Consider the following 14,257-nt stretch of genomic DNA (forward strand, 5'->3'; position numbering starts at 1 on the left):
ACTGCACAAAGAGAGCAGTCATACTGCTTTCACTTCTGCCCTGAGATGCAGAAAGAGGAAGCGCCCAATAACTGCTCAAGTCCACCGATGTTTTTGCCGTGTTATAAACTGCATTAGATGATTTATCTGTTCTGATTTTACACACTACTACAGTTATTCAGGGTAACATGTATTCATAACACTACTCATTGAATCTACCGTGGTCAAGATGTCCGTACTAGCAACAGTTTGTTGCTGATCAATACTGTGATGTAAGATGTACTCCAATTTGTCTGTGGTAATTGTTTTTTCCCAGTATTTTCTGTTTTTAAAACCAGTGATACGAAATCATTATGCATAGCGGTGTCTTCTAGCTGCTGCTGATGAATAGCAGTAAATCTTGGTAGTCATGTCGACCCTTAGGCTGCTCCCAGACCTAGAGATGTAATGGTCACACTTGCTTTATCTCTGGATTCGGTTGAACACAACTCATCACCAAGGCCGTACTACTCAAACTCTATATTTAAGATGTTTTATTTAAAATGGGAAACCTTATCTGCTGGAGGAAAGCAGATAGCTGTCTGAGACAGAATGAGCAAGCAGCGTGACTGTGTGTGTGTGTGTGTTTGTGTGTGTGTGTGTATAGCGAATCGCAAATGAGTCTGGCACTCTGTCTGTTTTTATTACAAACCACTAAGTAACTGAATATAGGTCATGTTCAACATGTCAGTTTGTATCTCTGTCTTGTTATGAGCTTATTCAAATCTTTGTGTGTGTTTAATTGTGTGTGTGTCTTTCTGTTGTTTGGGCTGCAGCCTCTCTGTGTCTGTGTACACTTAACAAGCCTTACGGCTCAGATCTGTGCTATCAGTCGAAAAACTTCTACTCTTCTTCCACATCTGTTGGATTCCAGCTTGTTTGAACAGATGGTTTTGTTTTTTTTTGGTCTGATGCCATCTTCTCTGTTCCTTTTCCATCCAGGGGTTTGAACCAGAGTGTTTATACACTGGTGAGAGTTTTGGAAAGGTGCTGACCACTTTGATGGCAGTCAACTTTGCCACACAAGGTAAGATTTATGCAGTCTGTCTCTTTCTGTACCTCAAGTCTCTCATATTGGGGACTGCTTGATAACAAATAGTAGTGAGTAGTAGTTGGGGCTGGGCGATTTGACCAAAATCTTCTATTACGATATAGGTCATTTCATATCTCGATAATGATAAATATCACAATACAGAACGTTATCTGGTCTATATGAAATAACCACATTGTAAAGCCTATTGCATTTAATACCTGACAAATGAAAAGTATTTTCTCATTTGAAGAACTTGAGTGCAAAATGAACATAACAGTTTTAAGTGAAATTATAGAGAAAAATGAAATAAATATAGGCCTAGCCTATATCGTGATATAAACAATATAGAAAAATATATATATATACTAGGGCTGTCCATCGATTAAAATATTTAATCACGATTAATCTCATGATTCTCCATAGTTGAGTGCAATTTATCGCAAATTAATTGCACATTTTTTATCTGTTATAAATGTACCTTAAAGGGAGATTTGTCAAGTATTTAATACTCTTATCAACATGTGAGAGGGCAAATATGCTTGCTTTATAAAAATGTATGTATATATTTATTATTGTAAATCAATTAACACCAAACAATGACAAATATTCTCCAGAAACCCTCATAGGTACTGCATTCAGCATAAACAATATATGCTCAAATCATAACATGGCAAACTGCAGCCCAACAGGCAACAACAGCTGTCAGTGTGTCAGTGTGCTGACTTCACTATGACTTGCCCCAAACTGCATGTGATTATCATAAAGTGGGCATGTCTGTAAAGGGGAGAATCGTGGGTACCCATAGAACCCATTTTCATTCACATATCTTGAGGTCAGAGGTCAAGGGACCCCTTTGAAAATGGCCATGCCAGTTTTTCCTTGACAACATTTAGCGTAAGTTTGTAGCGTTATTTAGCCTCCTTTGCGATAAGCTAGTTTGACATCGCAATGGATTCATTAGGTTTTGTAGTTTCATATGATACCACCATCTTCACTCTAGCTTTAAAACTGAGCCTGCTACAACCTAAAAATCACAAGTTGCGTTAATGCGTTAAAGAAATCATTGGCGTCAAAACAAATTTGCGTTAACATGTTATTATCGAGTTTAACTTTGACAGGCCTAATATAGACGTTTTTTGTTTTGATGATATATATCGTCATATTGCCCAGCACTAGTAGTAGTAATAGGTCTCACGTGCGTTACAATGAAAGTCTGTATATTACGCTAACACACAAAATGCTTCTTCAGTGTTCATCCCTCCCCTGTCACTTGATGCAAACATTTCAATAAACAAGCTTGGATAGTGAAAAACAGTGCATGTAGCTACATATTAGCAGTAGCAGGTGATGCCTTTTTCCCACATGTATGTGCTACGATGGTGGTCTTTGTCCATGCAGCCTTTTGTAAATCATGATAGTTTGTTACCCCTGAGCAGCTGGCATGGCAGTGTGTGCCTGTAGTCATGCTGGGTGCCATATTTACTCATGTGCGTCCATCGATACACCCTGAATAATCTCCTCATTTTGTTCGTTTTATGTGTTCTTTTTACATTTAGATTAAACTCAGAATGATGTGAAATGCATTATGTGGCGGAATATGAGTGCATCACACACACACACACACACACACACACACACACACACACACACACACCCTTCTCAAGAGCATTTCTTCAATAAGGACACAGCATAAAATGGTTCGCAGTGCAGCAGACCTCATAGCAGTTTGGGGCTAATTCCTTTGCTCCAGAGTCCTTGTTTGGGGGCACTGAACGGGTGAACCAGCAGCAGAATTATTTAGTCAGCGTTTTTGGATCAATCTGCCACCTCTGCATGCTTTATGATGAATGCATAATGTTCCAGGCTATTTGAAAACACGCGTTAAACAGTGTAGTGCCTAAATGAAAGTAAAGATGGAGCGTGATATTAGCTTTGGCTAATGATTATTTTAATTTCTGATTACAGTCTACTGTATAAATGTCAGGAAATTGTCCAAAAAATGACCTTAGTCAATTAGTCACCTAATTGTTTCAACACTATTATCACCCTTTGGTGATATGTTCCACTTACTATGACTTTGTTAATGCATGATCAATCTCTTTGAGTGCACCTAAATGAAGGAAAGGACGCGTGCCACAGTGTGGGATGAGGCCCAGAAGCCACCGTCAGCACTCCGGCGCTGCTTGATATGCAAATCTGTTATGGGCCGGCTATGCCCAGCAGCTGTTCTCCCATCTTCAAAAAGTGAACTTGATTTGAAGTGGATTAGTCACAAGTTAGTTGATATGATCAAACATAAGAGGCCTCTCTGTGTTTTTACTCGTGATCCTCTTCCAAGTCTGGCTTTGCTCCTGACGTTTTTTCTGTGCTCGGGATGGATGTTTGTTTAGGGTTAATGCTTTTGAATGTAGCCTGGGTACAAATATAACTCTGGTAACCACAGAGCGTAGCTAACAGAAGGGCTTGTTAGGCTTCTCTGTGTGTGTCGAGAGTAGCATGTGGGGATCCGTGAACCCCACCTGCAGTACATGTGGACTACCCTGCTGCCTTCAGTGTGCTTTTCATCATATATCAGTTAGGCCTCCCTGAAGTCCCAGCATATGGAAAGCAGTCGGGAACATCCAGCCTTTTTCCATTTTAACAAACATTCCACATGTTCTACATGATGAAACAAGATTTCACAAAGTGTTACCACAGTGCATTTTACTGCCTGTAAGCAAAAGTGCGCTAAATCATTTGTCAGTTTTATAATTGAACAACTTATCGGATCTGAATTAAAGGTTATGAGGCTAATGGTTCACTCTTATTGATGTTTAATTCTCCTGTGATTTGCACACGGATTAGACAGTGGACCTGGCTGGCATCCAGTTGGCATTTGATGGCGACTCCTCCTCAGTTAGTGTGTTTCTGCTTGTTAGCGTGTGAGAGGTTGCAGGGCTGCCATGTGTCACTTTTCAAGTGAGTACTGGCAACAAAATTGATGCCTCTGTCAGTGCACCTCAAGGACTGCACTCACGCTGCAGGACAGATGGCAGCTACTGACCCTAAATCACCGCTCCTCTGCTGCAGCGGCTCAGCGATGACACCGTAGACGGGCTGAGTGTCGAGAAACATAAATTAGAATTTTTTTTTTTTCACTGAACTGCACTTCAGATTCAGACAGGGTTGGAGGAAATATTGTTAAGGCGAGACACTATGGGCAAAAACATAATTTGTCATGCACTGATACATTTTTGGGGCTATTTTGCTTCCACAACACGTCTTCTTTCAGACTAGTGGAAATAAAAAACATCCAAAATTCACATTTAGGTGTTCAGTTTCTACACTATGTCTATTTTAGTGCTGACACGAATGCTTTGGAGCTTCGAAGCTTCTACCGTTGCCATGGTATTCAACCTCCAAATCACTATTTCAAAGCTTCGTTTTAATGATGTATGAATCCCAAAATAGCCCTTGAAATACGGATATCCCACAACATTATTCATATTCAACATGAATTATTATTAGTTATTCTCAGTCAGATATCGGTGTACAGCGGCACTGTCCCGGGCACTCAAACTGTGGAAATGGAGACAGACAGACAGAAGAATATATCAGCCTGCCCCGCCGTGCTGCTCCGCGAAGCTTCGAATACCCAAAAAATGGTATTCGGGACAGCACTAGTCTATTTGCATCTGCAGATTTCCCCTAAAGTCACCAAAATTCAGCATTAGATAATGCCTCATTTGCATATTTTAACAAAACATTTCAGAAAACTTGTAACACAAAAAAAAATTGTCTTAATACCAGTAATAAACTGGAGAGGTTTCATGTTGATATCAGTTAAATTCACCTGTAGTGTTCAGCTAAATGTATTGAATTTTACAATCCATATCTTTAACAGTTGATTTCTCAAAATGAGGTTTTTCCTCATACTCTGAGCCAGAAATCTCCACTTCAGTAGCACTTACATATACCAAACTTTCCAATTTCATCCCCATCTATATTCTGAAGGTTTTTACAGAGGGGTTTGTTCATCATTCATAGTCTGATTTAAAGAACATTATATCCCTAAAAACATGACGAAAATAGATTTTTTTAAATGGCTGTTGACAATATTTTCTGAATTATGGAGTGATAAAAAGAGATATTCAAAATCCCCTCTGTAAAAAACGTTCGCTCTAATATGTCAACAAAATTAAACAACAATTTTGAAACCCCGGCTTTATCCAATGTTCACATTTCTGTTCTAAAAATTTAAGCAAATTAGCACATATTTAATAAGATAATGCCTCTTTTGCATATTTAAACATAACATTTAAGAAAAATTGTAATAGAAAAATAATTGTCTTAATGTAAGTAATACATAGTATCATTCACCTGTCATGTCTCCCCTTAAATATGTGTAAACAAGTAGTCAGAATGAACGTATTTGCTGAACTAACACATAGACAGTATGAGCGATCACTGAGTCATTTATATTCTAATCTGAAGACTGCATAGTGCCTCTCTTCTTACAGCTGTTTTCATCTTATTTTGTAGCTGTGTGCCAGTTTTGGTTAAGTCAGATGATTCTATCAGGCATTGTAAATGTGCAGCCTGTGTGTGTGTATTTACTATCCTGGGGCTGTGCAAAGCAATGGACCATACTCGCATGCATTATCATCAAGTTGTCAGCCCCCAAAGTATGTGCACCTGCGTCAACTGTGATGATGATGATGATGATGATGGTGGTGTGTGTGTTGTTGGTGAAGTTGTTCACCTGATGAGAACAAGGCCAGCGAGTCATAGGTTCAAACATCAATGTAACCAAAGTAAAAGCGTGTTTCCTCTGTGTGTGTGTCCATAGACTGTGCTGCTGAGAGGTCATGTTCGCAGTCCGGTGCCCACTCTCCTAGTCAGTCGACATCTTCACACACACTCTCCTCCGCCAAATCCAAAGGCTCTCTGCGCAGACAATCCAAATCAGTGGTATGGTACCTTCTATACACATCTACACTTTCTGTCTTTCTGTTGTCTACTCACTTCTCATGCTTGAAACTGGGTCACCACATTCCACATTTCTTACATATTTTACATTGAATTTGTCAGATCTTTTACTGTTTGTTTACCTCAGATGTCTACACATTGCATTCCCCTGCACAATGAATAATAATATATCACAAAACATTTCAGACAAAGCAAAATGTGCAGGTCAAAGATTGGTTGAATAATTTTTTTTATAATGCACCGTATATTTTCACTGATAAGCCCCAGTGAGATTTTGTGTTTGTGTTTACCGTACCCTCTAACAGGAGATGTCTGAGAACGGTGGAGGCGGGCAGACTATGGTGAAGGCCCGCTTCAACTTCAAGCAGAACAACGAGGATGAGCTGTCGTTCAATAAAGGAGACTTGATCCACGTGATGCGGCAGGAGGAGGGAGGATGGTGGGAGGGCACGATCAACGGAAAGTCGGGCTGGTTCCCCAGCAACTATGTCCGGGAGATCAAAACTTGCGGTGAGTTGGGATCATCCATTCCTGAGTAGGATGGTGCTGTATGTTTCAAAAGGACTTTATTATACAAGCGTTTCATATAATGTACAACATATGAATTTAACTAAACTTGCATAGTAATTTGCATTAATGCCTTATTTTGGAAGTGTAATGATAGCGCTATAGTAGAGTATGATGATGGAGTGGCTGTTCTGTAGATAGATAGATAGCTAGATAGATAATAGCGAGCAACCTAGTTTAGCCTCCTGGTCAGAGAGGGATAGCATGACATGTTTGACATTATTTGTGTTTAACACTTTTTTAATATTAACACTAAATAAAATCATTTGCATGAGAGAACCTTATTAGTCTGAGAAAAAGATTTTTGTCACCATCTGAAACCGATATCCCTATGAAAAAATTGTTCAATGTTTTTTATGCATTATGTTTTTTGGGTTGTCCGTCCATCCATCCCATTCTCGTGAACGTGATAGCTCAGGAACACCTGGAGGGAATTTCTTCAAATTTTGCACAAACGTCCATTTGGACTCAAGGATGAACTGATTAGATTTTGGTGGTCAAAGATTACTCTGACCTCACAAAACTAGTTTTCGGCCATAAGTCAAGAATTCATATGCTAATTATGACAATGTCACACAAATGTCTAACAGGATAAAATGATAAAGTGATGACATTTTGGACAGACATGGTTGGACAAGACACTTGACTGGTTGGCGGAGCCATACAACCAATTGGGTGTTTAAAATCCCAAACTGAGATGGTTATTATTGTCTGGATATTCACTATAAATGATTATATATTTTTTTTTGTATCTTTTTGATGATTATTATGAATGAACTCTTACTTATTTACTCATCTCCTCTACAGAGAAGCCAGTGTCTCCTAAAGGAACTCAGCTGACCAAGAACTACTACAGTGTGGTGAGTCAAAATTGTGCCGTACTTGTGAAAATATTTAATCTTTGTGTCACTTTGCTCGTTTTGTAGATCTTAATAATACATAAAGCAGAAATTCATACATTGTGGAGCTATCTTGTTTTTAAAGTTTGACAAATACTGTATGTAACTTCTCCATTTTTAAACCACAGTCTATCAGCATGGCATCACTTTATTTTCTCACATTTGAAGTGAAACTAAAGATAACCAGAGTGCCGATGAAGTTTTGTGGACTAATAAAGACAAAAATCATCCAGATTTTTCTGATTATTATATTGAACAGTTTACTTTTGCTTTCCTGGAATCTGCCAACATGAAATATTCAGCTGATTATGTTGCTTTTGCAGGTGGTACAGGACATCTTAGAACACGAGCGGGAGTTTGTCAAAGAATTACAAACAGTGCTGAGTTGTTATCTACGACCCCTGCAAGCCAGCGACAAGTAAGAGCAACGCCAAGGAGATGTGACAGATCCATTAATGCATCATCTAAGGCAGAGAGCAATGTGGATCATCAGAGAAACCTCTTTGGTTAATTGGATGATCGAAAAACAATTTATTCTACATATGAAATTAACGTTTTCAGAAATAAGTCAATATTCTTGAATTTACTGAAATTGTAATTGATGATAATGCATACTTTATTTCACCGTGCATGTTGTAGGACAGTCGCTACTCTCTCCGCTTACTCTAAATATGTGTACATTCAGGCTGAGCAGTGCAGACAGCGCCACCCTGTGTGGAAACCTGGAGGAGATCCTCACCTTCCAGCAGGGACTGTGTGTGGCTTTGGAGGACTGCACCAAGTAAGTCATGCTGGACACGGACATCCATGAAAGCTTTTGGAGTTTGATCAGTTTTATTCAATTAACTCATCTTAGTAGAGACCACTGGTTGGACCCTGCTGTGCTTGTTTTGTAAGACATAATGTAAAGCCTTTAGAAGAACATTCTAGTTTTCATTTATGTTTTACAGAAGCTCATTTACAACACTGCACGCACACTATACTTTACTGCCAAGTGTTCCGCAAAGCATACCATACTTGATTATATTTTTGCAATCACTTCCTTCCTCCCAGACGTCTCTTCCTATTTATTTCTTCATGGTACTGATACCAACTTGCAGAGACTGATAATGTTTGCAATAGGTAATACATCATAGTGAACCTACAGCCTTATACATTCCTCTCAAAGTTGCGAATTTACACACATTGTGTTGGTGCATTCTGACATCCAAAGCTTCTGGAAACAAATGGCTGCATTAGACAAAGGTATGTTTTGGAAAATGGCTGGTAGGAATGTGAAGTATGTGCAAATCTTAAAATACTGTAAACTCTAGCAGTTTAGCTTGAGGCCTTGGAATGGTTAAGAAATCTTAAGACGATTTTGTCAGTTACAGTTAAAGACGGTTAAATCAGTTGAAGACCTGTATTGTGCCAGGTTTCAGACCTTTATATTCTACCTGTTAGTAAAAACATCTCTGACAGGATGAAATTTAAGACACCCTGAATAATGGCAGATTTGCAGTTATTGGGAAATTATTCAGTATATCATCACAGCAATATTTTCTCTTTCACTCTTTCTATATCTCTTTTCTCTCCCCAACCATTTTTGTTCTCACTTCTCTAATCTCGTCTGTCTCTCTGTCTTTGCAGAGTCCCGGAGGGCCAGCAGCGAGTGACGGGCTGCTATTTAAACCTGTTGTGTCAGATCAAGACTCTGTACCTGGCTTACTGTTCCAGCCATCCTTCAGCTGTTTGCATCCTCACTGACCACAGGTCAGTCAGCCCCTGCACACAAAACAGCACACCACAGTCATTCACTACCACAACAAAGAAAAGTCTGATTCTGAATTAGGGCTGTCACAATATCAGATTTTCAATACACGATTATCCAAAAGAATTAACACGATAACAATATTATTGTGATATCTATAGGAAATTTAAAAAAATAGAATAATAATGCTATCAGTCAAATTCAACTTTAACTTTGTTTATTGTGCATTTTGTCTCTTTTTTTGACAAATGAATTACACTCAAAAGGCGAGTGTAGAGAGGTGGAGAGAGTCTGTAATCATAACTGTATATATAGAATTATTTAAAAGGTGCTGGATTATTTACACAGTATTATCGAATATGTATTATTCAAATTATATCATGGAAAACGTCAATACCGGTATATTGTGACACCCCTATTCTGAATAATGAAGATATTTTGAGAATTGGGATGAATAATGCAAATATAATAACCCTGCTGTCACATGACCACTGTGTTATGTCATTTAGCCTCATTTTCAAGCTTTTAATTGACTTTAATGTGCCTCATGGTGGTAGATTCTCTCAACTGATGAAGGTTACACCTTTGTAGTAGTTGACAACATCCTTCAAACTATGATATAAACCAGCAGGGGTCACAAGATGCAACTCAACTGTAGGCTACTTACTGTGTACTTCTACTTCAGAGGAATACATTGTAGACATTTACCCGCTAGAGAAATGTTACTGGTTACAATTAAAATACGATGCCTTAGTATTCATTAAACTATTCGGCATCATATTAGAATTGAAAGTTATCCACCACATTAAGTACATTGTTCTGCTAATGCCCCTCTTTCACTCTTCACTTGAAGTAAACATTTGAATGCAGGACTTTTACTGTGCGGAATTAATAGTTTTACTATTAACAGTCAATAATTTTACTTCAGAAAAAGTTTTGAGTAGCCTTTTTCTTCTACCGCTGCCAATACCAGGGTGAAAAGTAAAGCAAGACGGCCTGGTGATGGCCTGGGGCCCCCAAATCACTAAATCCGCCCCTGACGAGATGAATTGAAGGGGTCATGAGATGATTTCCAGGGTATGAAATAAGAAAAAAGAATAGTCTAATACATAAATTTTGAGTTTTGGATAACACTTCATTTTACAGGTCCGCAAATTTCAGAGTAATTAGGTGATAATTAGCAAGTAACCTATCTGACATCTCTTTAGAATTACTGCCAAATTACCCCAATATTTACCTCAAAATGTATCGAAAATTACTTTATCATAAACATTACAACAATTTGTTTCATATATTTGATTTATTTTGAGTTGATATGGGTCATTGTTGCATTTTTTTTTGAACAACTACATGTTGTTTTCTGTGTATGAGCTGTAGTTCAGCTTTGAACCACATGGTGTCAGGCTTTCCATCTGTAAATGACCGGGAGGTGTCTGAGCTCTTCCACCAAGTCCCCATCTACTAAAAGTTTCCTTCAATGCAGTTACTATTAAAAAGCATCATTCTCATTGAGTAGGGCCTGCTGTTATGAATATGTATTGCATAGATCACAGTCGCTTTAAAGTAAAGTTTAAATGATCCCATCTTGAGTCATGCAGAAGTGGCTTGTCGGATTCTACACTTGTGAGCTGCAGGTTAAACTCAATGACACACAGGAAGCCGACTGTTGACAGGATACATATAGTTGTGGTTATGTTGAAATGCAAGCGAGGCGCTTTTTCACACTAAGCACATTTGCATTTTTCAGTTGCAGTGACATTGACATTTACTAAATGTTACCAGTTAGTGTTGCTACAGGATACCATATGACTGAAGTTTTGGATAATGGAAACTCATGAATGGTGTTACTTTCAAATCGTGTTGCAGTAAAGTGAGCATGTTGAATCATGAAAAGTGCAAAAAAATGATGACCTAATTTGTGGTTCCATTTTATTAACCCCATTACAGTTGTTTGTGGTACATTTTCACACGCACTCCATCTGTGATATACACATAGTGGTTCTTACAGCGATGACAAATAAATAACAAGTGGTTACATATGAAGCCCACTTCCCCGGCTTCATTAGAAAGTGAGCTATTTTTTTATTTCATGGGTTTGCAGTCACAAAATCTGAATTCAGAGAGCTTTTCATCATGCAGTGAATGTTCCTATTTTTCAGTTTTAAAGTACAAATGATGTTCATTTGTGTTGTGTTGTATGTAAATGTATCTTTGTTCTGGAGGCACATATAATGCTCATTCTGTGGAAACACACTGCCTCTTTGGGGACATCAAAATCTACATATCTATTTTCCACTTAAGCTACACAGATAGCATCATGTTTAATTTAACTAGATGGTGAAACCATTATTGTATGTAAAATATGCGAATCCTAGTACTACTGTGTGTGTACCATCTGGACTCACAGATGTATTTATTGACAATTATAAACTTTTTATTGAAATAAATCTTCAATTTAATGCGATGAAATAAACAATTTTTTTTTTTTTTTTTGCAGTAGCATTAATGTTTTTACAGTACCATCAAATTCTTATCATCAGAAATCTGCATCTTTGAAGTGTCCTTGAAACTCGACCTATACCGTCAGGCTGCTGCTCTGTACTCTGTAGTTTATCCCCATAAACATAATCTAACAACCTTAACTGTGCATAAAAACGTGTTTGTTTGTGTGTGTTTACCAGTGAGGAACTAGACAAGTTCATGGAGAGCCAGGGAGCCACTGTTCCAGGGATCCTGACCTTGACCACCAGCCTCAGTAAGCCCTTCATGAGGCTCGACAAATACCCCACGCTGCTGCAGGAGCTGGAGAGACATGTTGAGGTACAATAAACACATAATGTCTAAATATATACTGAAATAATATATAATTAAATTGATTTATTTAAAACATAAGTAATTGAAATACTATAAGAATGTTGTATTTTCTGTATATCTGTACTGTATATTTGTAACCACAGTTTAGACAGCTTTTAAATGAGCACTAATGTCTGACAATGTTAAGAACCCCTGAGTCTTTACCTCTTTCAATCTCTATTTAGTATGTGCACTTGTCTTGCTTTAACATTCAGAGGACTCGATTCAGGCTACTACTGTATGTTTGATCTGATGTGGTTTTTCTTTCCCCCACAGGAAGCCCACCCAGACTATGCTGACATCGTAAAGGCAACGGCAGTGTTTAGGAACCTAGTGGTAAGTCTGGGACGTCCAGGGGGCTCTGCATGCTTAAACTAACCTTAAACTATATCATCTTTGTTCATCCCCACCAGGGATTAGGATTAGGAGTTTAACAATCTGTAAGCGTCTCATGTCAATTCTCAATTATCGGGTTGTAAATCGGCTGGATTTCCTATTTTTGTCCATTTATTGATTTATCTTCCCAACAGATTTTAAGACACAGTTTTGTGTCAAAGGTTAAAACGTGGCTTAAAACTGGGGTAGGCAGGGTTTTTTTTTTTAGCGTCATTGGGCAAAAATGATTCATTTAAAATAATTACTATGGTGATTCACAAGGTCTGAGAGAAAACTAGACTTATGCCTCTCCTCTTGGCTCAGTTCTCAGGCTTTAGAAAATCTAGCCTGTGACGGGAGACTTTAGCCAATCAACGGTCATTTCAGAGAGAGAGAGCGTTCTTATTGGCTGCTCTACAAATACAGATGCACATGCACATCCCTTCAGAGGGTGAAAGCCTGATTCAATGCTGGGATATCTTGCTATTACAGCACTAACTTTTACAGGAAATACTGTCTACACTGCAAAGAAACCCAGAAAAAAGGAGACAGACTTATCAAAAAGAGAGTCTGACCATATCGGCGAAGCGTTTCAGAGATGGAGAGAACATGTTGCTAATAGTTTAGCCTTCTGCTAACTGTTTCTAGCTACGGTTAGCAGGAGAAACTATAAGCAACATTTTCTCTCCATCTCTGAAACACTTTGCTGATATTGTAGCTCGCTAGAGCCCCGAATCACAGTACCTGAAAACAGAGCCATGAGGAGCTGCAGAAGTCTAGTTTTCTCTCAGAACACTTGAATTACAATATGCTGAAAGGTTATTATGAAAATTTTTGCCCAATTATGCAAAAAAAAAAAATTCCCTCCTGCAGGTTTAAATAAATTTGCTTTTCAAATGTACGCCATTATGTTTTGTCTCTAATGTTAATTAACTGACTAAATCACTCAGGTTAAATCAGTCTCGTGTGGGTTATTTTTAACTAATTGTTTAGAGTTTTTATGATGTCACCTTTGTTATCAGATGCACTAAACACAAATCACAGTGTAACGTAACATACAGTAGCACTTCGTAACCAAGCACAGCTCTGGTGAGAGGGGAAAGAAATAGTGTGTGCTGCATGTTGAGTGATCATTTTGTTCCCTATAGTGGGTGTGAACTTAAATGTCATTTTAGAGGAGTTGGATTAGAAAAGAGTAACCGCATTTTACCTGAGTGAACATCGCTCTGAGAAACAGTTTCCTCGGTACAGCGCGCCAAGTTCCTAGTAAGAATACTTGAGGTGACTCACAGATGTCTCTTCAGAAGAGCTGCACAGGAAAGCGGGACAAGAAAACACATCACACAATACTGACTGTTGTAATTTGCAAGTCTCATTTTTCTTTGTGTGTTTTTGAATGTGTGGTTGGGTGGGCAGGCGCTAAAGAAATGCTAGTTACTCCTCTGCAAAAACCTAATTTTTGCTCAACGTGCTGTGGAAAATGGCAGATGTTGCATTGTCACTGAAGCGGGAGAGTCCCTGCATAGCACCTGAAAATGTCCTACTTTATGTTGCAGGTTACTCCATATACTTCTGACAACGAAGTCAAAAAAAGTAAATATCGACGTAAACAGTTACATTTTCCAAAGCTACATCCATAGTGGGGAGAAATTCCTACTGCTCATTACTCAGTGTTTCTAAAAGGCAAGAAACCACCTTGTTTTGTAAGAGTAGGTGTCACATATTTGACTAAAACTCATCAAATCCAGAAATCTATAAATAGATATGAATAACAAAAGTTATTTCCAAATCTAT

General features: G+C 38.3%; 1 protein-coding gene across 6 annotated transcripts in view; it reads left to right on the forward strand.

Annotated features, from left to right (window-relative positions):
* arhgef6 (Rac/Cdc42 guanine nucleotide exchange factor (GEF) 6) overlaps positions 1-14,257 on the forward strand; it is a 43,416-nt gene that overhangs the window by 3,104 nt on the left and 26,055 nt on the right. For all 6 annotated transcript variants that reach the window (XR_005208025.1, XR_005208024.1, XM_037779254.1 and 3 more), the window contains exons 3-11: positions 961-1,045; positions 5,880-6,001; positions 6,325-6,529; positions 7,394-7,446; positions 7,809-7,903; positions 8,171-8,266; positions 9,115-9,237; positions 11,917-12,055; positions 12,365-12,424. Coding sequence is in view for 4 of the 6 variants with exons in the window: in XM_037779254.1 (XP_037635182.1) it covers positions 961-1,045; positions 5,880-6,001; positions 6,325-6,529; positions 7,394-7,446; positions 7,809-7,903; positions 8,171-8,266; positions 9,115-9,237; positions 11,917-12,055; positions 12,365-12,424 (978 nt within the window). In the remaining 2 variants the exon portion in view is untranslated. The remainder of the gene's footprint in view (positions 1-960; positions 1,046-5,879; positions 6,002-6,324; positions 6,530-7,393; positions 7,447-7,808; positions 7,904-8,170; positions 8,267-9,114; positions 9,238-11,916; positions 12,056-12,364; positions 12,425-14,257) is intronic.

Source organism: Sebastes umbrosus, chromosome 9 (assembly GCF_015220745.1).
Source record: "Sebastes umbrosus isolate fSebUmb1 chromosome 9, fSebUmb1.pri, whole genome shotgun sequence".
In the NCBI taxonomy this organism is placed as follows: Eukaryota; Metazoa; Chordata; class Actinopteri; order Perciformes; family Sebastidae; genus Sebastes; species Sebastes umbrosus.